This window comes from Balaenoptera physalus (assembly GCF_965194825.1).
Source record: "Balaenoptera physalus genome assembly, chromosome: 3".
NCBI classification, from domain to species: Eukaryota; Metazoa; Chordata; class Mammalia; order Artiodactyla; family Balaenopteridae; genus Balaenoptera; species Balaenoptera physalus.
This window is the reverse complement of record NC_138890.1, coordinates 60,680,443-60,707,092: the sequence shown is the minus strand read 5'-3', so window position 1 is coordinate 60,707,092 and position 26,650 is coordinate 60,680,443. Positions and strand designations below refer to the sequence as shown.

The 26,650-nt window shown below is 50.3% G+C and overlaps 2 protein-coding genes across 10 annotated transcripts in view; one reads left to right on the top strand and one right to left on the bottom strand.

The window, feature by feature from the left end:
• The window catches only part of PSD2 (pleckstrin and Sec7 domain containing 2), a 69,074-nt gene extending 55,301 nt beyond the window's left edge, over nucleotides 1-13,773 (top strand). For 2 of the 3 annotated variants that reach the window (XM_082454109.1, XM_082454110.1), the window contains 8 exons: nucleotides 4,171-4,259; nucleotides 5,383-5,426; nucleotides 6,506-6,696; nucleotides 6,867-6,937; nucleotides 7,367-7,524; nucleotides 8,431-8,575; nucleotides 9,811-9,954; nucleotides 12,640-13,773. In XM_082454109.1, the coding sequence (XP_082310235.1) occupies nucleotides 4,171-4,259; nucleotides 5,383-5,426; nucleotides 6,506-6,696; nucleotides 6,867-6,937; nucleotides 7,367-7,524; nucleotides 8,431-8,575; nucleotides 9,811-9,954; nucleotides 12,640-12,849 (1,052 nt within the window). In that variant the 3' untranslated portion in view covers nucleotides 12,850-13,773. Of the gene's footprint in view, nucleotides 1-4,169; nucleotides 4,260-5,382; nucleotides 5,427-6,505; nucleotides 6,697-6,866; nucleotides 6,938-7,366; nucleotides 7,525-8,430; nucleotides 8,576-9,810; nucleotides 9,955-12,639 lie in introns of all 3 variants that reach the window. The other variant, XM_082454108.1, reaches the window with a different exon arrangement.
• Nucleotides 13,774-17,366: 3,593 nt separating this feature from the next.
• Nucleotides 17,367-26,650, bottom strand: part of NRG2 (neuregulin 2) — a 180,060-nt gene continuing 170,776 nt past the window's right edge. For 6 of the 7 annotated variants that reach the window (XM_082454116.1, XM_082454111.1, XM_082454113.1 and 3 more), the window contains 5 exons: nucleotides 26,106-26,208; nucleotides 23,814-23,937; nucleotides 23,324-23,451; nucleotides 22,234-22,461; nucleotides 17,367-19,331 (listed from right to left, as the gene is read on the bottom strand). In XM_082454116.1, coding sequence (XP_082310242.1) covers nucleotides 18,563-19,331; nucleotides 22,234-22,461; nucleotides 23,324-23,451; nucleotides 23,814-23,937; nucleotides 26,106-26,208 — 1,352 coding nt within the window. In that variant the 3' untranslated portion in view covers nucleotides 17,367-18,562. The remainder of the gene's footprint in view (nucleotides 19,332-22,233; nucleotides 22,462-23,323; nucleotides 23,452-23,813; nucleotides 23,938-26,105; nucleotides 26,209-26,650) is intronic. The other variant, XR_014261656.1, reaches the window with a different exon arrangement.

Genomic DNA, 26,650 nt, shown 5'->3' with positions numbered 1-26,650 from the left:
CCTTATATTTATTTATGTCATTAATTTCTTTCAGCAACCTTTTTTAGTTCTCAATGTACAAGGCTTTCACCTCCTTGGTTAAATTTGTTTCTAAGTACTTTATTCCTTTTGATGCTATTGTAAATGGAATTGTTTTCTTAATTTCATTTTATGATTGTTCATCACTAACATACAGAAATGTAATTGATTTTGTGTGTTGATCTTATATCTTGCAACTTTACTGAATTGTGTATTAGCTCTAATAGTTTTTTGATGGGTTTTTTAGGATTTTCTGTATATAAGATAATTTCATCTGTGAATAGGGATAATTTAACTTCTTTCTGATTTGGGGGACTTTTATTTATTTTTCTTGTCTAATTGCTCTGGCTGGAATTTCTAGTACAATGTTGAATAGAAATGGGGGAAATGGGTATTCTTGCCTTCTCCTGACCTTAGGGGGAAAGCTTTCAGTCTTTCACTAGAGCGTGTGATGTTAGCTGTGGGTTTTTCATAAATGCCTCTTATCACATTGAGGAAGTTCTCTTCTATTCCTAGTTTGTTGAGTGTTTTTTTCTTTTTTTTCCATGAAAGAAGTGTTGAATATTGCCAAATGCTTTTTCTGTACCAATTGAAATGATCATGTGTTTTCCCTCCCTTCTTTCTATTAATGTGCTGTATTACATTAATAGATTTTTATATGTTGAACTACCCTTGCATTCCTGGGATGCATTCCACTTGGTCATGATATATAATCCTTTTAAAAAAAGAAACTTATTTATTTATTTGTCTGCATTGGGTCTTCGTTGCTGCGCACGGGCTTTCTCTAGTTGTGGCGAGTGGGGGCTGCTCTTCGTTGTGGTGTGCAGGCTTCTCATTGTGGTGGCGTCTCTTGTTGCAGAGCATGCGCTCTCGGCACGTGGGCTCAGTTGTGCCTTGCGAGCTCTAGAGTGCAGGCTCAGTAGTTGTGGTGCACAGGCTTAGTTGCTCCGCGGTATGTGGGATCTTCCTGGAACAGGGCTCGAACCCGTGTCCCCTGCATTGGCAGGCGGATTCTTAACCACTGGGCCACTAGGAAAGTCCATAATCCTTTTAATATGCTGCTGTTTGCTAGTATTTTGTTGAGGGTTTTTACATTTATGTTTATAGGGGATACTGTTCTATAGTTTTATTTTCTTGTGATTTCTTTGTCTGGTTTTGGTATCAAGGTAATGCTGGCCTTATAGAATGAGTTAGGAAGTGTTCCCTCTTTTTCAATTTTTGGGTAGAGCTTAAGAAGTATTGGTGTTAATTTTTCTTTAAATGTTTGGTAAACTTCACTGGTGAAGCCATCTGGTCTTAGACTTTTCTTTTGTGTGGATTTTGATTACTGATTGAATCTCTACTTCTTTTTAGGTCTATTCAGATTTCCTATTTTTGCTTGAGCCAGTTTTGGTAGTTTGTGTGTTTCTAGGAATTTGTTTATTTTATCTAGGTTTTCTAATTTGTTGGCATTAATTAATTGATTGCTATTAACAAATTAATTGCTTAGTATTTTTGTTCTTCTTGTTACTGAGAAAGCAGTGTTAAAATCTTCAACCAAGATTGTGAATGTCTTTCTCTTTTTACTTCTGTCAATTTTTGTCTTTTATCTTTTGAGACTGTGTTATTAGGTGTATACAAATTTAGGATGCTTATATCTTCTGGTATATTGACCCTTTTATCATTATGAGATGTCTCTATTTCTAGTAATGCTTCTTGCCTTTAAGTCTATTTTGTCAGTTATTAATGTAGTTATACTGGAGTTCTTTTGCTAGTGTTTGCATGTATATCTTTTTTCTATCCTTTTTCCAAGATTTCTGTCCCTTTATATTTAAGAGGTGTTTATTAATCTTTGCCTTTTAATTGTACCATTTAATGAATTATTAATATATTTGAGTTCAAACATACCAGGTTACTCTTTGTTTTCTCTTTGACTCATCTGGTCTATATTGCTTTTTTTTTTTTTTCTCCTTTCTTGCCTACTTTTGGATTATTTAAGTGTTTTTTAGAATTCCATTTTCCCCTGTTAGCTTGTTATTTGTGAATTCTTTTAGAATTCTTTTTGTGGTTTGCCATATGCATCCCTGACTTATTAAAGTACTTTTTACCACATCCTGGGAAATGAAATAACCTTAAAATGCCTCAACTTCATTTATTTGTCTTCTCAACTTACATACTACTGTTGTCATCCTTTTAAATAGTATATCTCTTTCTATATTTTATTCCCCAGAAAACTTTATTATTGTTATTTTGCACAGTCAATATTCATTTAGACTTAGCCACCCTTTTTGTTGCTCTTCATTCCTTTCTGCTTCTCCATGCTTCCATCTGAGATAGCTTTCCTTCTGTCTGAAGAATTTCCTTCCTTTCTTAATTTCAGGTGTTTTGCTGAAGTATGCCCAGAGTGTTTCCCAGGGCCCCTTGTCCTTGGTGGGCCCTGAATTCCAATTTTTGTTCTCTAGTCCTATTGACCACTCAGTTGCTCACCCTTTTGGCCACTGCTTGAGAATTGACAAATGCTTCAGAGAGGAAAGCTGCTCCTAGTCAGCCTCACCACCTCCATGTTTCCCTTCTTTGCCCAGCAATTGTTTCTGATGGGAAGGTTTATCTGCAATAAGATAGTCTGTCATTACTAGGATTGGAAATCTTGCCTGGTTATTTTTTGATTTTGCACCCCTGACTGATGGCTGGGGAATGTTCAGTGTGTGTGGAACTCAGGCAATATTATCAAAATTACCCTCATACTCCTCAATTACAAATGTACACATAAATGACTATATACATGTATATATAATACATATATGTACATGTAAAATATACACATAGACTTATGAAACATACTATATTAAGGCACACATATGTCATTTCTCCTTAACCCTTTGGGAAAGGTATAGAAAATTCTTGCTTGTCAGCTACTTATAAAGCTTTCTATCATTGTTTTCTGAATTATTTTCTGTGGTGTGTGAATGTCCCACATGATGTTAATAGAATCTTTGCTAAAATGGTGCCAAGGTCAATAAATTTGAGACACTGTACATGGAATCCTCTCCCTGGAGACTCTTAACACACAGAAGCACCTTAAAAACTCTGAAACATACAAACTTATTTGATTATGAAATCCTTTTCTGAGGGGAATTCCTATTCCCATCTGTAGGTGAATCTTGGGAAACACTGCCTTATAGCAAACCTAAATCCACAAAATCCTACACCAGTAAATATCTAGTGTTCAAGGGTCTTCGTCTTCTCAAAGGTGAAGTGCCACCAGTCTTTCGTCAAACGTGGACACTGCAAGTCTGAAAGTATGCACATCAGATGTTGGGTTTGGAGGGCTGGAGCCCCTCTTCTAATCATTGGTTAAAAAACGAAGGCAGAACTTTGGGGTACAGTCATTACCAGCTCTTTGTCTGTTTGTGCCTCCTGGAGTGAAACCATCTGCTTGGGCTCCCTTGGTCCCAGTGCAGCTCAGCATGGGGTACCCATGTGTGTTGGTGGAAATTGATTTTTGATTCTCTTAAGACCAAACTCTCCCTCACTTCACCTACCTCTTGGAGGTCTTGCCGCCCCTCTGTACAGGTGAGAGGGTGAGACAGTTGTGACGGAATACACAGAGCTTCTGCTCAGGAGCCAAGAGGCCTGGGTTCAAGTCCTGGTGCTGTGTGACCTTGGGAGAGTTAATCATGGAGTAGCGGGTGAGAGCACGGGCTTTGGTGTCAGACACACTCAGCCCTTCTACTTCCTTGCTGTGTGATCATGGGCACGTCACTTCACCTTCCTGCACCTCAGTTTCCTTACCTGTCAAGTGGGGATAATAATAACACCCACCTCACCTTCTCTTTGTTGTGAGAAGGAAATAAGATAATGCATGTTGAATACAATACCTGGAACATGCTAGGCACCTGGCAAATGTCAGCTATTACAATACATCATCTAACCTGACTCCTTCATCTGGGTTTGAGGAGAACCCCAACCTCTCATGATGCTTGAGGATCAAATAGAATCTTGAATGTGAAAAAGAGTTTTGTAAACTCTTGGGAGACAAAGGGAAATCCAGGCAGTCTTTTTTCATTACTGCCCTTGATGCTGCCTCATCCCTTCTGGCCGGGCAGGGCAGGGTGTGGGGACCACACCAACCTCCATCCCTACTCTCAGGCAGAACCATTTCTCCATTACAGAACATTGGCAAGAAGATGTCCTGCCAGCAATTCATTGCCAACTTGGACCAGTTGAATGACGGACAAGACTTTGCCAAAGACCTGCTGAAGGTATAAATTGCTAAGGGTCCCCATGGCCCCAGCTGTGTCCAGGGTGGGTGAAGAGGAGAGAGGTTTCTGCCCACTAAATCCTGATGGTCCAGATTCCTAATTCTGGGGTCAGGGTCGTGATGACTTTGGGACAGAGGTAGAGACTATCCAGCTCAACATGTGACTGTTATGTGTTCCCTGAGTTAGGCAGAAGGGTGGGCTCTGTGAGATTTGTTTTTAGTGCTCCACTATCATTATTGCTGTCATGGTAATCCTCAAACTTGCCACCCATTGTCACAGCTGCCGCCACCATCACCACCACCTTTATCACCACTACCACCTTCACCACTACCATCATTATCATTACCACAGGGAAAAGCCCACTCATTCTTTCAACATCACCAGGAATCTAATTTTCTTTTGAGGCTGAAGCCCAAGGTGGAACTCTGGCCTTTCAAGCCTGGTCAGTTCTCCACCTTGGAGGAAGAGGAGCAGGTTTCTGGGGGGTAGATGATGAGTTCAGTTTTAGATAGTGAGTTAGAGGGACCTGATGATATCAGGTGGGCAGTTGAATAGTGAGTCCGGAGGTCAAAAAATAAACATTGCCTCCATCGCTGTTCTTACCATAATTATGTTCTTCACTGTCAGGAAGCACTTAAGAGTGTTTTTGTAAGTAAGATCAAATAATCCTAGTCCCTTCACCCACCTACTCCCTGTCTACTCATCCACCCATCTACCCATCCTCCCATATACCCATCCTTCCATCCACCCACCCACCTGGCAACTCAATCATTCACCTGCCCATACACCCACCCATTCACCCATCACCCACACATACACTCCTACACAGTCCCCTATATACACTCCACATCCACTCACCCACCCATCCACTCACCCATTTCCCTGCCCACTCACCTACCTACCAACCCATCCACCCACTCATCCTCAAGTCTATCCAATCATCTAAAAACGAATCCACCCACCCATCCCCCATTTATTCACCCATCCAATAAATAAGTGTGAATCAAACACCTACTTTGCCCCACTGGCTGAAAAGATGCTCCCTCACTGCATCCACATTGCTAGATGGAGATTTCTTTGACTGTTCATTGAACTCCTCTCTCTCTTTTTCCCCCTCTCCCAGACCCTTTACAACTCCATCAAGAATGAAAAGCTGGAATGGGCCATGTGAGTAGTGCCCATGGGCACAGGTATGGGGAGACTGAATTACGGGGAGGGGGGAGGGGGAGTGGCTGGGGGTACTGGGAAGTCACGCCAGTTACTCTCCATGGTGCTGATTTCTCCCACCCAGTGCCCTGGTGACCCCTGGCCAGCTGGCCAGCTCCTGGTGTTGAGTTCCCCTTTGGGTTTGTTTTCTGTCTTGATAAAAAGTGTGCAATGTTTACAGCTATGGAATAGATTGAACTGTGAGTTTAGTTTCATGATGTTCACAACAGGTTTTCTGTTCAGGGGATGTTGCCACTATTCCCAATGATGATAGCTCTTTCCCCTCGGGGAGGTAGGCAGGCATGAGCTATGAGTCCATTTACAACTCCAGTAATCTGACCATGTTGAGGTGGTGATGCTGTTGGCAATGGAGAGAGATGACTGCCCCCTAACTTCTTCCCCTGTGAGGGCAGTGAGACCTGGAGGTGCCCAGCCATCTGGAAAGAGGTGTGGTGACCTTGCTGACTGGGGAGACTAACAGCCTCCTGAGGAAAGTTGCCACTCCACTGGGGAGTTGCTGTACTCCCCAGGGCAGCCTGGGTCTTTGGGTCCATGAAGAGGTCCCAGGCAGGGATTGTTAGGAACCCCAACCCAACTGGGGAGAGCTGGCATTCTTATACCAGGGCTCCTAGGCTGGGGAACCTAGACTTTACGGGCCTCATCTACTGACCTTCCCTCCCTCACCATGTCCCTGGGGCTTGGGCAGTCTGGCCATGGGTTACAGCTCCCTGGGGCTGCGCTTTCAGAGAGGAGAAGGAAGACAAGGAAGGAAGCCTGAAGGTAGTAAGGTCTCCAGCTTTGTGATCAAGGGTGAAGATTGGAGCTTGGAGGCCAAAAATCAAAGCTCAGAGGAGAGATGTCAGAATTGAAGACTCAGGGGAGGGGACAAAGGTCTGGACCTATGGTCTGGAACTGGAACCTCCTTATCTCTGCTCTTTACCTCTAACTGGCTTCCAAAGGAGTGTTTTTTGGGGAGAGGGCATGTTGACGTGGGGATGAGGCCTCCGTGGAGGTGGTACTCAGGTCTAGTACTTTCCTAGTGATGAAGATGAGCTGAGGAAATCACTGTCTGAGCTGGTGGATGACAAGTTTGGGACAGGCACAAAGAAGGTGACACGGATCCTGGATGGTAGCAACCCCTTCCTGGATGTCCCACAGGCTCTCAGCGCCACCACCTACAAGCATGGTGTGCTGACCCGGAAGACTCACGCCGACATGGATGGCAAGAGGAGTGGGTGTCAGGCGGGGAAGGGGCATGGGGAGGGATGCTAGTCCAGAGGGGTCCGCACCCCCTTGGCCACTCCTCTGGTAATACCCATGCAGGCAGATATGTAGGGGACACAAGGGAAGAGATATCGGGGTGGGTGGTTGTGGCCACACTACCCGTGCCCCCCTCCCCAGCACCCCGTGGGAGGCGTGGCTGGAAGAAATTCTACGCGGTGCTCAAAGGGACCATTCTGTACCTGCAGAAGGTGAGAGATTACCCCAGAGTCCTTACCCAGAAAGGGCCAGCTCAGCCCCTGCCTTATGGTGTCCAGAGGGTCCCGGGCAGGACCTAGGGCTTAGGCAGATTCTGGGTCCTCCCCCATCAAAGCCCTTACTTGGGCTCACGAAGGGCTTTGGTGGTTTCAGGGAGGGGTCTTTTGAATGTTCAGGGGTTCAGAGGACACCCAGTGTAAGGCCTGTTCAGGCTTCTGAGACCAACTGGGGAGGAGTGCCTGGTGAGTCTTGTTGGGGTGGGCATGGCATCAGAGTGGCAGCAGCTGAATAATGGTGGGATGTATAGGGACAGAGAGAAGGAGAGCAAAAGGGAGGGACAGTGAGGGTGGAGGAAGTACGGGTCAGTAAGCCAGAGCCTGGTGATGACAGAGGCTTGCCCACCCCCTCCCTGGCCTGTCCAGGATGAGTACAGGCCTGACAAAGCCCTGTCTGAGGGCGACTTGAAGAACGCCATTCGTGTGCACCATGCTCTGGCCACCAGGGCCTCCGACTACAGCAAGAAGTCCAATGTGCTGAAGCTGAAGACAGCCGACTGGAGGGTCTTCCTCTTCCAGGCGCCGTAAGTAGGAGTGGGAGCACCCTCGCTCCCACCCTGGGCTCAGGACCTGCCCCATCCCCTCGCCTCGTCCACCTCGGGGGAGGCGCCCTTAGCTTCCCCTGCACAGCAGCCATGAGAGTGAGTGTATCCGTAAACAGCTTGGGTCCCTCCCCAGCAACAGTGGTTCTCCGGTGTGGTCCCCTCAGCGTCTCCTGAACAACCTGTTAGAAATGCAGTTTCTCTGGTCCCACCTTAGACCTCCGGAATCAAAAACGCTGGGGATGGGCCAGCAGTTGTGTTTTAACAAGCCCTCTAGGTGATTCTGATGTGCACTGAAGTCCCTAAATACAGGGCAGATGGGATCTTTATCATCCTCCACTTAAAGTCAGGGGGATGGGTGCAAAAGACTCACCCTACAGTTTCTCCGTAAGACCTTCTTTCCACTCCCCTGCACTCCATCCTCCTGTGACTTGAGATTGGGGTTTCATGTGTCAGATGAGCTTAAAATGGGGGAGGCTGGTAAGTGAGCTCTCAGGACAGGAGTGGACGTGCCGGGCCAGGTAGTGGGGCAGGGACGAGATGGCCGAGTGGGGGTGACCAGTTGCCCAGCTGCCTCTAACCATCCCCTGCTGGTCTCACACTCATTAGCTCCAGGCCGTTAGCTCTGAACCCGGCTGGGCAGCTTTATTTTCACATGAAAATCCAGGTCTTGCCTGGGAGCTGGGACAGAAGGGGAGCTCCCTACACAGATGTGGCCAGGCCCATCCAGCCCCCATCCTGCCATCCTCCCTCACTCCTTTGCCCACTTACACGGAGGTCTTCATGCCCTCTCTGTGCCAGGCTGGTGCTGGGTACTGGGTGCTGGGTGTGGGATAGGGAGTCCTATTGTGAGAAGCCAGTGCGCTCTCCCCTCCCTCCTGTCCCCAGGAGCAAGGAAGAAATGCTGTCCTGGATCCTTAGGATCAACCTGGTGGCTGCCATCTTCTCGGCGCCCGCCTTCCCAGCTGCTGTCAGCTCCATGAAGAAGTTCTGTCGGCCCCTGCTGCCCTCCTGCACCACTCGCCTCTGCCAGGTACAAGCTCCTGGGATCACAGCACCACCTCCCCAAGCTGCCTCTGCCGTGCCAGGTCCCCCATTCAACAGCCCTCACCTCAGCGCCTATCCGGCGCCTGGTCCTGGGCTAAGAGACAAGCCGAAGGGGCAGATATTCTCCTCCATCTCCACCGCACCCCACCCCCGTTTACAGATGGGGAGACCGAGGCCACACACCGCACGGTGGCCTGGGTGTGCCAGTGGCAGTGTGTCCTGCGGATGTGGTTGTGGTCTGTGGGCATAATGTGTGTCTGGGACGAATGGGACGGAATGTGTGTGTCACAGGGAGCGAGCGACAGGTGAGACTTGGCTGTCCCTTCATCCAGGGCTCTTTTGCTGCCCTCACCTACCCTTAAATATTTTATTTGTAGTCCTTAAAAAACTCCTACTCATTAATACTCCATTTTTTCAGAGTTTTTTTTTGAGAGGAGAGGATAAATGGTGGGCCACTACTTGTGAGGTAGAGGGCAGGGGCAGCGCCATACTTCCCTTCCTGTCAGGGCCGTTGTCCGGGATCTTCTCCACAGAGCCCCTGGGGCTGTGCAAGCGGTGCACACTCCCCCCACGTGCACACATACCATTCAAGCACACGCATGTTTATGTGTATACACACGTGCTGTGCACCCACACCTACACCATACTTGTGTCTGCACACACACACACACCCCCCCACACAAATGCATGCAGCCCAGTGCCTGCATGGCACAGAGGGGTCTGGCTGTGCTGTGATGGCTGGGGTGTACTGTGCACTTGTCTGTGAGTGAGTGTCTTTGGGTGATCCTGGGTCTGTGGCCATCAGACGTGTCCGGGCATGAATGTGAGAGACTGTGTGCATCGTATGAAGCCAGGGGGTGCCGAGGCCGGGCTGCCCCTTGGTCCAGTGGGTTTGTGTGCATCTGAGGGTTCATAGGAGCCAGGGGCTGTGTCTGGGTGACTGTGTGTTTGTGTAAGGGAGTTTCTGCGTCCACACACAGTGTGAGGGTCTCTCACCTCCTGAGCCTGCGGGGGAGGCTCTAGGAGAGCTGATGCCAATGGCAGGAGGGGAGGAAGGAAGGCAGCGGCGGAACGCTCCCTTGGGCCTAGACCCGGCTCTGCCCCTGTGTATTTGACGACCCTGGCCAGGCCTCAGTTTCCCTTTGGTGAAGCAGCTCCTGGTGGGACAGCCCTATGACCTCCTGAGAGTGGGACCTCACAGTCCATGACTTGTCTTTGCAGGAGGAGCAGCTGCGTTCTCATGAGAATAAGTTGAGGCAGGTGACTGCAGAGCTGGCTGAGCACAGGTGTCACCCGGTCGAGCGGGGCATCAAGTCCAAGGAGGCTGAGGAGAACCGGCTGAAGGAGCATTATCTCACGTTTGAGGTGGGCCCTTCAAAGGAGGGGTTTTGAAGGACAGGGCTGGAGCAGGAGGAAGAGGCCAGCTCCTGCCTTCCACATCATTCCCTGACCAGGGGCTCCTGCTGTGGGGGGCTCCCCTGAGGCAGTCGTGGACGGTGGTCTCCTGTGGGCCAATCTCTGCACAGTCCAGCTGTACAAACAATTGTGCCCTCACTTATGTCTCTCAAAGAGCACCAGAAGGGCTCTACCAGAGACCCCTGTCACCCCTCTGCATCTTTCTCCAAGCCCCATCCTCACCTCCCCTTTCCCCATAGGCCCAGCTTCTCGGGAGGTTTTTATGACCAAACCACAGAACTCATAAGCCCTCTCCACGTGACTTTCCCCCCTTGTGTCTCATGTGCCTCTTTCACATAGGTTTATCAAGCAGAGCACCTTGGTCTTTCCTTCTGAGCTCTCCCTCCTTTCCATCTTGTCTCTGCCCCCTCCCCTGGTTCTGCCCCACAGTTGGGTGAAGGATGGCGGGGTGGACTTGGGGGAGGAAGGCAGGAACCACTTGTCCATTTTGGACCTACCTGCATCAGGGGGGTGGACAGACACAAGAGAGGCTGAGACCAAGTCTGGAAGCCCTTGGAGCAGGAAGAGTGGGAAGTCGCCCCTCTCAGTCTCTAGATTTCCACTCTGATTTTCTACTGCAGCATAGAGGAGAGAGGAGAGCTCCCAGGATAGATCCTGACCTTTTGAAAAGCATAACACTTTATAGCTTTCGGAAGTCTTCTCAATTTTACTCTCTCTGTGATGTAAAAAAAGCCACACTGATTGGCAGGTGTGATTCTCTTCACTTCCCTTGTATTGATTGATTTAATCCTCATATGAACTCTGTGACGTGGGTTTTGTTATTGTCCCCATTTTACAGATGGGGAAATTGAAGCTTGGAGAGGTTGGATCACGTGCTTGAGGTGACACAGGAAGTGCAGGAGCCAGGATCCTAACCCAGGCAATTGATTGTGGCTCCAGAGCCCTGGTCTTTCTTACCCCCTGCCTGGCTTAACTGGGGGTGGGGGGAGTGGTGGGGTGAATGAAGGGTAGGGGAGGTGAAGCCCAAAATGAAGGGTCTTTCAGCTCCTGTGACAGAGCTGGGTGAGAACAGGGTCTCGTGACCCTTAGTCCCTGCCTCCCCTGGGACTGCGGTGAGGGCCTGAAGCTCAGAGTCAAGGCCTCAGACACTGCCACATCTCCCTCCTAAATGTTTACCAATTTATAGCCCCTTTAATAGCTCATGAATGTGCCTCTCTCTCCAGGCCCTCACCAACACTGGACATAATCTTCATTAATCTGATAGGTTTAACAAGTGGTGTCTTATTGCTGTTTTAATTTGGATTAAATTTTTTTAAAAAAAATTGTGGTTAAAAAGCATAGCATAAAATTGGTCATCTTAACCATTTTTAAGTACATGGTTCACTAGTGTTCAGCCTGTTCATATTCTTGGGCAACCAATCTCCAGAACCTTTTCACCTTCCCAAACTGAAACTCTGTAACTATTAAACAAAGACTCCTCAGCACCCTCCTCCCAGCCTCAGCCCCTGACAACCAAAGTTCTACTTTCTGTCTTTATGAGTGTGACTACTCTCTAGGTACTTCATATAAATAGAATCATACAGAATTTATGTTTTTGTGACTGGCCTGTGTCACTCAGCACAGTGTCCTCAAGGTTCATCCCTGTTGTAGCATGCATTAGAATTTCCTTCCTTTTTAAGGCTGAATACTATTCTGTTGTATTTGTATACCACGTTTTGGCTATTCTTTCATCGACTGATGGACATTTGGGTTGCTTCCATCTTTTGGCTACTGTGAATAATGCTGCCATGAACATGGGTGTGCAAATGTTTCTTTGAGATCCTGCTTTCAGTCCTGCTTTTATATCCAGAAGTGGAATTGCTGAATTGTATGGTAATATTATTTTTCACTTTTTGAGGAATAGCCGCACTGTTTTCCACGGTAGCTGTACCATTTTACATTTCCACCAATAGTGTACTTGGGTTCCGGTTCTTCCACATCCTTACCAACACACTTGTTACTTTCTGTTTTGTTTTTGTTTTGATAGTAGTTATCTTAATGTGTTTGAGGTGATATCTCATTGTGGTTTTGATCTGCATTTTCCTGATGAATGGTGATGTTGAGCATCCTTTGGTGTGCTTATTGGTCATTAGTATATCTTCTGTGGAGAAATGTCTATTGGAGTCCTTTGCCCATCCTGAAATTGGGCTGTGTTTTTGTTGTTGAGTTGTAGGAGGTTTTTTATCCCTTTAATATTCTGGATACTAGACCCTTACCAGATTTATGATTTGCAAATATTTTTTTCCCATTCTGTAGATTGCCTTCTCACTCTATTGACTGTGTCCTTTGATACAGAGAAGTTTTAAATTTTGATAAAATCCCATTTGTCTATTTTCACTCTTGTCTGTGCTTTTGGTATCATATCCAATAAGTCATTGCCAATTAATTTGGATTTTTAAAAATTATGAGTGAAATTTCTGTGCATGTCCCTTGCCTAATTTTTTTTTATTGGGTTGTTTATCTCCTTTTTATTGATTTGTGAGAGCTCTCTAAATATTAAGGAAATTAGTCTTTTGTCATATAAGATACATTTTTTTCTCATTTTGTTGTTTGTCTTTTGACTTTGTTTTTGGCCTTTCTCTGCCCTTTCCCCAGAAAAGCCGTTATGAGACCTACATCCACCTCCTGGCTGTGAAAATCAAAGTGGGCTCAGATGACCTGGAGTGGATTGAGGCCCGGCTGGCCACCCTGGAGGGGGATGACCCTTCTCTCCGCAAGACACACTCGAGCCCTGCCCTCAGCCAGGGCCATGGAACTGTGACCGGCAGCAAAGCCACGAGGGATAACACTGGGCCTGATACTTAGCTGGCATGGATGGGCAGGTCCCAGAGGCAGGCAATGCCCCCAGAGGGCTCAGTGAGCACAATTCCAGCCAGGGGCCACTCGGATCAGCTCCAGGCAGTTGTTGGGCAGCCAGGGGGGTGTGGAGAGCCCTGTGGGCCAAGGAGATGGAGATGCTATTCATGGTGTCGATCTTGCATCCTGGGGCTGCTCTGGGCCTCCGACCCTCTCCCCAGCTCTCACATCCCTCTTCACCCCAGAGCCTCATTTTCTAGGCCAGTTGTGTGCATGCTCTAGACGCCATCTCACTGGAGAAATGGGAAGGGTGGTTGACTTCCCAGGCTCTCCTCTTCTCACAAGTTCCTCCCCTCATCTCCCTTGTTTCCGAGGGCAGGTCTTGACCCCAGGTCTCAGCTTGGACTCCCACCCTTTCTCCTCCTCCTTCCTCTGAGTTGACCAGCAGCAGGTCTGCAGACCACCAGCACTATCCTCTCCTCCTCCACTCAGCAGCCTTGGGAACCACACCCCATTCTCCTGCCTCACCCGGCAATAACCCAGGACCCAGGCCTGTCCCTCAGTGCCAAGCTCTCTCCACTCAAGTGTGTGTCCACCTCATCTTCCATCCATCGAGGCCACTACTGCTTTCTTTTATATGGACATAAATGTATATATATAAGAATTATATATATATATAAGGAACCCCTTTAGAGATGGTTTTGGAACTGATTATCAGTTAGAGGATGAAATAATAGGTAGGAAAAGCCTATTTCAGAATGCACTTGTTAGCAAGGAGGGCTGCTCTCTGGCCCCTGGAGGCCCTGACACTCTGGGAGGGAAGGTAGAGATAGTATGACCTCCTCTCACCCTATTTCCCCCTCTTCCGGCTGACCTGTGACTTAAACTGCTCTTACAGTTAATGCTTTGGAATAAATAGTGTGTGTGTGTGTGTGTGTGTGTGCTGCCCCGTCTGTCCCACAGGCATCCTGGGGTGTGAGTGGGATGGGACCATGGCCCTGTTTATATTTTGGTCTTTATGTTGGTGCTGCCGGGTCTCTGAGCTCCAGAGGTGGCCTCTTGTACAGATCTACTGCTACAGGAATAAAAGACACTCTGCCTTGCAAATAGCCATTTGTCAACAAGCCCAAAGATGTTTGGTGGGGGAAGGTTATGGAAGCCATTAATTCTTGGTCTTGGGAGAAGGTGGAATGACAAGTTGTTGATTGTTTTTTAGGTTGCTATTTCTTGTACTCTTCTAGTGACTCAGAAACGCTAGTTAAGGACATGTCTGGGAAGAATAATTTTCCACGTGATGATCACAGACAAGCATCCTTTAAACCCTGCAATCCTCAGACTGACAGTGGTGGGGGTGATAGCACCCTCAATACAGCTGTGATGAGCAAATCCTTTCTATTTTTAAAATAGATTACTGTAGTTTGGCCAGCAATTTGACCTCAGTGGTAACATATTTAGTTAATAAGCCAACCTTGCAACTAAGCAGCCAACATTTACAAGCCCACTCACATTTGATACAAGGGACCTGTGAGTCTGCGGAGAGATGTAGTGATTTAAATCCAGGTTATTTAATTTGGATCAGCTGAGTGTATTTTATAACCAAACCATCTGGCACCTTCATTTTGCTGAGTGGAAGTAAATGTTCATTTAAGTGAAATTGAAAGAGCAATGTGGCAACATAAAAAAGCTCTCTGTACTTTTTTCTCCACACTGTCTCAAAGGTCCTTTGAGTTTGGGGTCAGCTTCCCACCCTCTACCTCATGAGGGTGGGTGAGTGAAAGCAGAGGAGCAGGCTCCATCCGCTGCAGACACGTGTGCTTCCCTGAGCACTAGCTGTGCCTCCCATCAGTAAAAAAATTTTTAGTTCACTTTCTTAATTGTATAGTTATTTATTGTAAATTATATACATGTACTACTGTACTAAAATATGTACATTATAAAACATACACAAAAATAGAAATTTTAAAAAGATGAGATGAAAATAAATCTAAAGCAAAGTTCTAATATTTTTTTTCTGCATTCTAATGGACCATCATATTCCCTCCACAACCTCTACCCCTAATATGTCCATTTTCCAGGACTGTCCAAATCCAGACTTGGAGGACTGCAGGTGAGATGCGATAAGTGGTTTGCGCCACCTGGTGGTCCTGGGAAGTGTCCGTGGGCTCAGGGACTCCTGGGGGCTGACCCTTGAGGACGGCGTCTCTTGAGCCTCCATCCTCTCATTCAGTGAAGGTGAACAGTGCTGCACGCTGTGCTGGGTGCTGGGGATACTGTGGTGAGAAAAAGATTGACCAGATCCCTGTCCACACGGGGCTCACAGTCTAGTGGGGAGGGGAACAGACAGTCACCATTTCCATTTGGGACTCTGGAAGGGCTGGGGAGACAAGCCAAAAATGACCTGGCAGGGAGAAGAAAAAAGAATTGGAGAAGTGGGGAAACTGACTCAGGAAGCCACCCGAATGTCCTAAGTGCTCCTGGGGGACAGGGTAGTAGTAGGAAAGTCACTTAACAGGGCTATACCTCTTCCGGACAGGCCATACTAAAGATGCCCCAAGGCAGAATTTGAGAGGTGAGTAGAAAAGGGGCCTCTCTGGCCACACCTGCTCCTAGGTTCTGTTCACACCTGCGAATGAATAGGTGGCTGATATGAGAAGAAGTCAAGGAAACTGATTAGGTTCTGGCCTTAGACTCTCAGCAGGTAACTTAGAATCCAGAGCAGATAATGAAGGTACCAAATGGGGTCATGTGAAAGTCAATGAGTTAATCAAGGGGCCATTCAGAATTACTTGGGGTTACATAGAGGTAGATGGGTTCATTGGGGTCATGGAGGTGGTTTCTGACTAAAAATTTAGAAGGTTAAAAACTTAGGGCCCTCAGAAGGGTCAAATGAGGATACTAAACTGGGTCATGAAGAGGTCAGTGGGTTCACCAAGAGGTCATTCAGAATTACTTGGGGTCACATAGAGGTCAATAGGTTCACCAAGAGGTCATCCAGAATTACTTTGGGTTACATAGAGGTCGGTGTGCTCATTGGAGTCATGGAAGTGGTTTCTGAGTGAAAATTTAGAAGGTAATAGCAACTCACGCCCTCAGAAGGGTCAAATGAGGACAATAAACTGGGTCATGAAAAGGTCGATGGGTTCACCAAGAGGTCATTCAGAATTACTCAGGGTCATACAGAGATCATAAATCACATAGAGGAATTACTGGCTCTCAGAAAATTTTAGAGCCAATAGCAAACTCAGAGCCGGCACAGGGATCTGGATGAGATCATCAGATAGGGGCTAGAGAAGTCAGTGATTTGCAGGTTTGTGTAGCATTTAGTTCATTAATTTCCTTTTTTTCTTTGTAACAGGTACTTTTTTCCCCAGCATCCCCACATGAATACATGTCTAGTTCTTTACTTTTCTCCATCACTTCCCTTTCATCCAGTTTTTGCCACTCTCTGTGTGACTCAAGAATGCAAGGCACAGGATATGGTCATCATCATCATCAAATTAGCCATTAATAGACATCTATCATGTGCCAGAAGCCATCCTGGGCTCTCTATATAATCTCCACAGCAACTTTGAGGTAGGTGTTAGCATCACCATTTCCCAGATGAGGCAAGTACAGCCTAGAGAAGTCACACAGCTAGTGAGGGGCAGAGCTGGAATTTGAACTCAGGCCCTGTTGATACCTAAGCGCTTTCAACCCTAAGCCTCTCTGTCCTTCACATGTGTAGGTCTTTGAGCTGACTACACACATTCCGGGCTCATTTGCGCACACGCCCACACGTCAACCACCGGAGCTCTTTGGATAGCTGACTCCTTTGTGTCTGGTTGGAACCTAATGGTTCCTGGTGCTGGGCATTGGCTTAGTGACATTAATTAATGAGGGGAAAGGCTTACCCTGGACTACCATCTGCCTCCTCCATGCCTGAAATCATGTACGCTTCGTCAGGGACTGCAAGTTTAGACAGGCCCTGGCTTTAAGTGGGTATTAAAAAACCCAACACCCTGTGGGCTTACAAGCTGCAGCAGCTGTGGTCCTCCTGGCAGCTGAGGGTACCCATTATGCCACTTTTCATGTCCACACTTTGCCTGTGACATGCCTGAGACCCCAAGGGTCATCTTGCCTCAGCTGCTTCAGTGCCAACCTCACAACCCTTCCCTCCTCACCCACCTAGGCCCGGAAACTCTTGCCTTATTCTGGCCCCTGTAGCTCCAGGGCAGGAACTGGGCCAGGGCTCTGAGGCTGAGCTCGAAGCAGAGTAATCTGTGTCAGACCCTTGGCCAGGTTCCCCAGCAGCCGGGGCGGGGTGGTGGTGGGAGCTGGGGGACACCTTGTGAACGTTCTTAGAACAGGGAGGAGGGCTGGAGCCTGTCCTGGGAGTCGAAGGCAGGGAGATTGAAGGGAGGGTCTCTTCTCCCAGGGACTGCTCTGGCCCTCTCCAACCTCCACACCAACATCCATCCATCTCTATCACAGGTCTTCATCCTCTGTCTTCCCTCCTCACCTGGGGGCTAGGCACACGCAGTCAAACATGAGTTATTTCTGATTTTATTTATAATATAAAAATGTTCAAGTGTCAACAGTCAGGTGTTTGGACATTTCAAGGGGCAGGTTTCCCATTTGTTTAGGATTATTTTTTTTTAAACAATTACTTTTTTGACAGATTAGCAGTGGACCCAGTTTTGGGGGGTGGGGAGGTCAGGGCTGGAGAGGGAGTGGAGGTCATAGGTGGGCTAGGGGCTGGGAGTTGGGCTGTGAGAAGAAAATGGTGTTACTTTATTGCTAAGTGGGGAATCAAATACACTGTCGAGTGGCTCTTCTCGGTCCCAGCGTGACCATGCATCCAATCTAAAGAATCTGAAATGCAAAGGACATGCAGGCGTAAAATAGAAAAGACGACCTGTAAACGAAGGTGCTGCAGAGGACGGAGGGGCGTCCTGGAGGCCATAGGGGAGGAGGAACCACGAACATTGGGGTCCTGGCAGAGCTGCCCCCTCCCCGGGCCGAGGCTGTTGGGAAGACCTCTTTCTCAGTGTCCCCCTCCCTTAGCAGCTGTGAGGAGCGGGGAGGCCCCCTCCCCATTCTGGTTGCTGTCGCTGGGCCTTAGTCTCCCCCTGGACGTTACCTGACCCCAACTCTAGCTCCAAACCTAGGATCCCCGCCCTCTCCTCAGGGGGCCCAGGACTCCAGATCTTGCACTGGGGCAAAGCTACTCCGGACCTCATGTCGTTCCTTGGGGCCCCCAGCCTTGCGCCCACCTGAACACAATCCGGCAGCCTCTTCTCTCCTGCTTTCTCTCGCCACCACCACCTCCCACGACCCCCGCCAGCTTGGGATCCTACATTCCCCCACCCCGCAACCCAGACTTCTCTCCAGGAGCTCCAGATTAGCGTACAGCAAAAGGCACCACAATATAGGTTTCTATTAAAGAGTCAAAAAATTGGCCCATCTCTCTTTTTTTTTTGTTGTTTCTTTTTTTTTTTTCCGAAGCTGTAAATCAGGATGTCACATATAAATAGTTTCCCTATAAAAACGTCTTTGCCGTTAGCTAGTATTATAAGACAATTTTTGCTAAAATGAAAATAAAACATTTTGTTATACCTTTTTCCTTTTATAGAAAATAAAAATATTTTTATTTCTTTTTTTTCCTCCTTTCTCTCTCCAGTCGGCGGTCTCTGTTCTCCTTAAAGACAGTGGGGCGGGCGAGGCGGAGGGGGCGGCAGGGGCCCTAGAGGGGCCCCGAGTCCTGCTTGGCCCGCGGGGGCGGCCCGCGGCTGTGTCTGCTGCTGGCCCGCGTGCTGTGGCTGTCCAGGGAGTAGTAAGTCCTGCTGTCGGTCGCCGGGCAGAGCGGCGGCGAGTCCGAGCGCAGCGCGTCGTGCGCCGCACGCAGGCCGAGGAAAGGCGTACTCTCGGCCGCTAGCGCCCCGTCCGCGTCGTCCGCTTCGTCGTCCGAGGCGGAAGCCGAGCCGCCTCCCGAGCCGCTGCTCAGCGACAGCGAGTCCCGCGCCGCGCGTGCGCGTTGCGCCGCCAGGCCGTTGAGGCGCGAGCGGCGCCAGCGCCGGGGCCCAGCCGACGTCCTACGGGACGCGCCGCGGGCGCGCGGCCGCGGCGGCGGTGGGGGCGCGCACTCCTGTGTGGTCTCGTACTCGTCGTCCTCGGGGATGCGGAAAGGGCTGGCGGGCAGACTGCCCAGGCTGCCGCCTAGGGCGCAGGCCCCGCGCCGCGGCCCCGGTCCCGCCGCGGGGTAGTAGTAGCTGTCGTAGCTGCGCTGCATGTCCGCATCGGTCCCGGGCCCTGGACCGGGGCCGGGGGGCGCCGGGTGCCGCAGGAGCGGCTGCTGCTCCGCCAGGCGGTAGCTGATGGGCGCGGCGGGCGGCAGCGACACGGCGTGCGCCGAGTTGGGGGACGTGATCTCGAAAGTCGGCACCTGCGTGGCCAGCGAGTAATGGAAGTCCACGGGAGAGAGGCGCGCGGGCGTGGTCAGGGCCGACACATACCTGCGGGGAGAGGCAGAGACGTGGGCCGGTGGCCAGGGGATGGGGCGGACCTGATGCAAAGCAGTGGTCTTGCCCAGGATCCCTCTTGCAAGAACCATGCTGGTATTCCTCAGTGACCGTAAGCAATTTCCTTAATTTCTCTGAGCCTCAGTTTGCTAATCTGTGAAACGGGAGTAACCACAGTGCTCATTCCGTAGCATTGTTGGATGATTCCATAAACTTATCAGTGGTCCTTGGCTGTGGGGATGCTCACAGTCACCGGTGTTCCTGAATGGTTACTTTGGGTGAGGCTAACTAAGGCTGGGGCATTTTACATGTGCGATCTCATCTAATACAGTAATTCTATAAGAGGCTTTTGTTAGTCCCGTACTACACGTGAGGAAACTGAGACTCAGAACATTTAATTGACTTACTCAAGGTTCACACAGCCAGGAAGTGGTTGAGCTGTGATTTGAACCCAGGCCAGGCAGGAACCAGAACTCATACTGCCCAATTCCTCATTCTAGTCCCTGCATTCAGCCACCCCTGTGACTTGGACTTACCTCCCCTCCAGGACAGTTCATCCCATGGCTGATGGCTACAGTGGGGAAATATTTTCCTTTTTAAGTTGAAGCTAAAAGCTGCCTCAGGGAAGTGACTGCTCCCACCTCAGGTAGGGTCCTCAGCCCAGAGCTCATAGTTACCAAGACCCCACTGAAGTGTCTCTGCTTGGGGCTAAAGACCACCAGTTCCTTCAAAAGTTTGCCCTTGCTAATATCTCCCACTCTGGGTCCCAGGCACCTGTCCCTTTTCTTTCTCCACATTTCCCTTTCTGAGTCAACCACCCTCTTGCCCAACCATTATCCACCTCAGGACAGGGACCACCCACCTCCCTGCCTCTCTTCCAAACTGTAAAGCTGGGCACCTCATTGCTCTCCGGAGTCCCCATTACTGTTTTTCAGAATCATCTGACTCCCCTCTCTTCCCTCTCCCACATGCACATCCATCACGTCCTACCCATTCCCTTTCTCCTGGAATACCCTCCACCCTGCTCCACTCCATCCTCGGACTAGATGTTCACTCTGGTCATTACCCCACCTCAGGGTCTTTCCTCCTTCAGCCTATGCAGTTCCCAGAACAATCTTTTTTTGGCCACGTGGCATGTGGGATCTTAGTCCCCCGACCAGGGATTGAACCTGCGCCCCTGCAGTGGAAGCGTGGAGCCTCAACCACTGGACTGCCGGGGAATTCCCTCCCAGAGCAATCTTTTAAAGTCATAGCTCTGCTTTAGGAGGCCCTTCCTACTTACCCACCCAGGGCCACTGGCCATCTATCTGGCCCCAGCCTGCCTGTTCAGGCCCAGCTCCAGTCTCCTCACAGCCCACCCTGCTCTAGGCGCCTCACCAGCCATGTCCTTAGTGCCTTTGCTGGAACAGCTCAAGTTGTTCCCCTTGCCTGGAAGTCTTTCCCCGCCTTGCCTCTCTACCTCCCATCCATTAAGGCAGGGGTCCCCAACCCCCAGGCCGCGGACCAGTACCCGTCTGTGGCCTGTTAGGAACCAGGCCGCACAGCAGGAGGTGTGTGGCCGGAGCGACTGAAGCTTCATCTGTATTTACAGCCACTCCCCATGGCTTCCATTACCACCTGAGCGCCGCCTCCTGTCAGCATTATGGTGAGTTGTATAATTATTTCATTATATATTACAATGTAATAATAATAGAAATAAAGTGCACAATAAATGAATCATCCCGAAACCATCCCTCCGCCCCCGTCTGTGGAAAAATTGTCTTCCACAAAACCGGTCCCTGGTGCCAAAAAGGTTGGGGACCGCTGCATTAAGAAGTCCTATTGCTCTTGTTACTACTGATAACCATAGCTCCACCTAGTGAGCACCAGCGCCATGTCAGGTAAAAGGCGAAGAGCTTTGCGCATGATCTTAGGGTGGCCTTCATAAGAACCATGCACGATAGGTGTAACGCTCCCTGTTCTATAGCTGAGGAAACAGGCACAGAGGTGATCAACCTGCCCCAAGTCACACAGGTGGTGGAGCTGAGCTTGGAAAGGTTGGTCTTGGAAAACCTAGCTGCTTCCCAGAGCCTGCCGTCAGACTGGGTTTCTCTGCCCTGGTGGGGTGTCCTATGCTTAGCACTTTCCATAGGCAGCTGTGAGCTTCAGTGGTTTTGTGTCCATGACTGGCATGGAGTAGGCTGAGTTGAAGCCTTCTCCACCCCAGCCTGGAGTTCCTAGTACCATGCCCCTTTTTCTGCTCTCCTCCCACAGATCCCACTTGCCAAGGGGAGAGCAAGATGGAGGCTGGCCCCCTGCAACTCCTGGCTTGGAGTCAGGGAAGAAGGGAAGGTTCCTGGTTCTCACTGCATTCATTGCTCAGGAACCCAATGGCATCTTAATCCATGGGGGCCTAGTTGCTGATACTTCCAGGGCCTTCAGGCATTCTTGGCTCATTCCCATCGGCACTCATCAGTTTACTCACAGACAGCCTCCCCTCCCACTCTTCAGTCTGCTTAATCTTGGTGTCTGTTTCTCCTGGGACATGGGGCCTCTAGGTGACACCAGGGTAGGGCAACTGTATGTTCTGGTTTGTCCAGGCCAGACCCTGTTTGTTCCTGATGTTCCACTGCAATTATTAATAACATCCCCTTCTACTCTGAAAAGTGTCCTAGTAGAAAAATTAAGTTAAATGGTCATAACACACCAGGGTCTACTGGCTGTAGTCCCAGCCTGTCATTAACATGTTGATGACCCTGAGCAGACCATTTAACTTTTCAGGGACCTTGCTTGCCCATCTGGAAAACGGGGATGAGGCTCTTTGGAGTGTTTCTGAGGTGACCTAAGGGTCAGCCCTGGGTCAGTGGTGCCAGCTCTCTGGCTACGGTGGGGCACAGGTCACGGGGTAGGAACTGACCTCTCGCTGTGTGGGGAGTCACGCAGGGAGTCTATGGAGTCGTGGTAAGGTGGCACAGCAGCCCTGCGCTGCTCCTCTAGGCTGTAGGCTGCCGCCCGCCGTGCCCGCGCCTCCACACATGCTGGGCTGTTGCACTTGCTGGTGCCCACTGATGACAGCATGATGCCCGATTGGGAGTCGGAGGTCAGGCTCTCAGAATGTTCCAGGCTCCACGTGTGGCTCTCATGCCTGGAGAAGCCAGGTGGGAGTTAGGTGAGGGGTCAGGAAGGGGCTGGGCAGCCCAGCTCGTGTGGTCCCAGGCCCGCCCCTTCCCTGGTTCTTCATTCCATCTCAGGCTCCCTCAGCTCACTGCCCTTCACTCTGGGCTGATGTGTAACATCATAAATGTCAAACCCCGATTTTGGGAGGAGGAGAGCTGGAGGCCCGTGGATGGGTGAGCTGCAATGTGCAGAGGCCTCTTCCTTTCCTCTCTGCAACCAACCTCTCCTTAGCCTCCGTGTCTGGGACCCTTCCACTCCCATGGTCCTTAGCCACTTGCCTCAAGAGCCCAGCCCCAGTGGCCAATATATGGGGACCCTGCCTATTCTGTGCTGCTCCCCAGGGAAGAAAGGGGCCAACCATGTTCTTTCTTGAGCTGTCTGAGCCTTTGTGCTTGTGTGGACAGGCCTCCCTACCTCTGGAGAGGAGGCTAAGGTGGACGAGGTTCATGTGGAAAACTCAGGAGAGGGCATCAAATAGCTGTGGGTATTTGAGTGAGCAGGCACTTTATGCCAGATGAAGTGGTGCTGATGAGGTCCAAACAAAACCAAAGGTTAGGTGGGAGCACAGTGATGCTGTTGTTCCTCTGGGGCTGGTTTAGACTAGAAAAAGGAATCCGGTCTCTTGAGGATCTGGATGTACGTTTGGTGGTGAGTTCTGGTTTGAAGCCCCCCACCTCCACCCTCCTGCTCACAGGGACCCTCAATACAGAGCCCAGCCTGGCTGGGGAGTTTGGTGTGTGTCCCCAGGCAGGTGTGTGGTGCGCATGCGCACGCCCTGAGGGTGTGCATACAGGAGTCTGCAAGGCTGCATGGGCCTTGGTGGTGCCCACCTGTGGCTGGAGGTGGGCGTGGCTGTGGAGCAGTGGTGAGAAGGAGAACAGGAGTGGCTCCCGGAGAAGGTGGTCTCCGTTTCCCTCCGGATGACATGGTCTGTGGCTGGCACATTCTTGGAGATATACTGGAACAGACAGAGGGTTTTTTTGGGCGGGGGGCAGTTAGTGACAGATGACCAAGTTGGCCCTCCTTCCTGGTGGGCAGCGGAAGTGAGGCAGTAAGCTCCAGGTTGCAGGGGTGGTGGTGGTCCACTGGATAAGCGGACTCGGTGTTAGGGCAGCAATGGCCCCTGGAAATCAATCCCCCGACCTCCCTTAAGGAAGTGGGCCAAGCGAGGCTAAGTCATCCTGTTGAGGCAAGGCTAGGCTAGCAGGCAAGGCTGAGCACAGAATGGGCCGGCCGCGTCCCTGGCCCATTCTTGCAGGGGGCATAAGAAGGCGGGCTACACAGCAAGGGGTCAGAGTGGGGCCTGGGAACACCACTCACGTCTGCCATCTGGATCTCCTCAGGGTCCAGCCGGGGGTGGCTGGGCCCATTGGCCAAGCTCCGGTTCTGGTGGGCTGGACACATGTTCTGTCGAAGGTGGTTATGCATCTGCTTCCGCTGTTTTCTGCACAGGGGAAGGTGCATTAGCCTGACACCCCCTCCCCCCCTCCCCTGACATACACAAAGTATGAGCTTCCCTAGCTGTTACTCCAGGGAACTAGTCTACCTGTGCCGGGACTGCCGTGGCAGTCTCCTGCTACTGCTCTTTGCTGTGCTCAGGCTGCCTTCAGCCAGGACCCCTTCAATCAACCCGCTACATCATCACTGCCAGCCGGAATTCAGCAGGACCTGAGCGTAGTGGTAATGAGCTTTGGCTCTGCTGAGAGAGCAGAACTCTACTACTTTCTAGCTGTGTAACTCTGGGCAAGTTACTTAAACTCTCCATGTTTCACTTTCCTCATCTGTGAAACGGACTGATCATCTATGCATTCCAAAGACCATTGAGGATTAAGAGTAGATAAAATATTCAAGCACAGTGCTGGCCCACTTCATTCATTCATTTATTTGGTATCTATTGGGTTTTTACTATGTGCCAGATGCTGTTTTGGAGCAGAGGAGACAGATCTGGTTCCTGCCCTCATGGAGCCTGCAGGCCAGTAGGGGAGGCAGATGATAAACACATAAACAAATAAACAAACAAGATACTTTCAGCAAAGTGCTATGGAGAAAATAAAACAGGATGCTGTGGTCAGGGAGTCAAGACCTGTGGGGCTACTTCACTTCGGCACCGATTAAGTGCTCAATACACTTGTTTTGTAATCAACAAGTTTAATCATGTCACTCTCCTGTTAAAGCCCCTTCATTGGGTTTCAGAATCCTGTTTCCTCTCCCCAGCCCTGTCTCTCACTGCCCTTTCCCCCACCCCAGCTTGCTGCATCCTTGGAGGGCTTGTTTCTGATCCTACACTGTGCCTCTCTGGCCTCTGGGCCTTTGCATCCAATTGCAGCACATTCTCAGCCTCTTCACCTGCTAACTCCTGCTCATCTCTCAGGCCCAGCCTAAATGCACCTTTCTCGGGGCAACCCTCCCTGCCCTCTAGCTGAGGTTAGGCACCCCTGAAATACATCCTGTAACACCGGACCTCTTGCTTAGAGCATGTGCCATGTGCCTGGTGCAGGGCCTGGTGTCCAGCAGGCACTGAATGAAAGTTTGTTGAAGAAATAAGTAAATGTGGTAGGGGTTAGAACATGGGGCTTGCTTCTCCCCCCAGTTCTTGGCCTCAATTTTCCTACATGGGCCCAGTCTCCTCCTGTGAGCTCCCTGAACCCTAAACCCCAAGGCTGGCAGGGCCTTAGATCTCATAGATAGGGGCAGCAGTAGTCGAGACCCGGGGGCTCAGTCCCCCAAATGGTGGCTATGCCCAGACTCTTGCTTTCCACATAAGAACAGATATGACAAACTCTTTCTGTACCACATCACTCTACAACCTGCAATGGCTCCCTATCATCTGTAGGATAAACCCAGGTCCCCAAGCTTGACATTCAAGGCCCTGTGGTGCCATGCAGGTTCCAGCTGTTCTTTTAGACTTGTGCACCTTTTTAAAATTGACCCCAGCCCTTTGCTCCAGCTAGCCTGGGCTGCTCAAGCTCCATGAACACAGCTGACCCTCTCCTGCATTTGTCCTTTAGCTTGCACTCTTCTACTGGAACTGTCCAGCCCCTTTCCTTGCTCCAGGGTTCTGATGCCACCTTTTCTTTGCCCAGGGGTGGCCCAACCCCGTCTTCTCTGTATTCCTGCTTGGACTGCTCCTAGGTGGGATTAGGCAGTGCCCTGTGAGGTCTCTTTTTCCCCTGAGAAGGTGCCTCCCTCTCTGTGCTTGCCCACCCCCAACACTGCCCCAGTGCCTGCCTACTTGACAGGGCAGATCCTCCCTCCAGGATCCTCTGAGGTACTAGAGGATCACACTCATTATCACACTCATTTTACAGACGAGGACTCAGAGAAGCTCGTCCGTTTCCTCAGGGTCACAGGAAATGGCCGAGCTGAATTAGAACGCAGATCTATCTTCTTCCACTGCCTGGGCTTATGACCGTTCTTGCGCAGTTCTCTGGGACCTGTCTTCCCCTCCCTCTGCTCCTGCTTCTTGGCCCAGCCCTTTGGCCCCTCACCAGCTGCAGAAGGGGGCAGAGGGGCATAGGAATGGGGGAGGCTCGGCCAGGCATGGTGGGGTGGAGAGGAGAGCCTGTCCCCACAAAAGCAGTCCCTGGTTGCTCTGAGTGCCCGACAACTCACTTGGTCTTGCAGTAGGCGACCACGCAGACGATGCCCACGACCAGCAGAGCCACGCAAATGCCGGTGATAGTCAGGACCCTTTTCTGGTACAGCTCCTCGGCTTCTGCAGAGGTAGAGGGCGTGAGGGGGCAGGGTGGGAGGCAGACCCGTAGAGACAGTGCTGCAGACCGTCCCCCTGCCCTGCAAACCCCGGGCTCTCTCCAGCTCAGGTGCTGCCCGGCTCCCATCCATCTCACCGCTCCCCAGCCCGTCCCCTCCCTCCTGCTTTCCTGAACTCCACCACCCGTGGATCTCATCACAAGTGACTACCCCTGAGTTCACCTTCCCAAGCCCGTGCTCTGCCTGGAGCATGTGAGTGGAAAATGCAGGGGGATGGCTGGAGGAGGTGGGATGGAGGTGAAGTTCCCAAGGTCATAGGGGAGGGCAACCCACTATGGCCTGGTGGCTGCAAAGAGCCTTGATGGGCTGGGGGAAGCTGGTCTTCATGGTGGTGAACATGCAGACCCCGGGCAAAGGCCTGGCTGGCCTCTTTGGCTTCCTTAAGA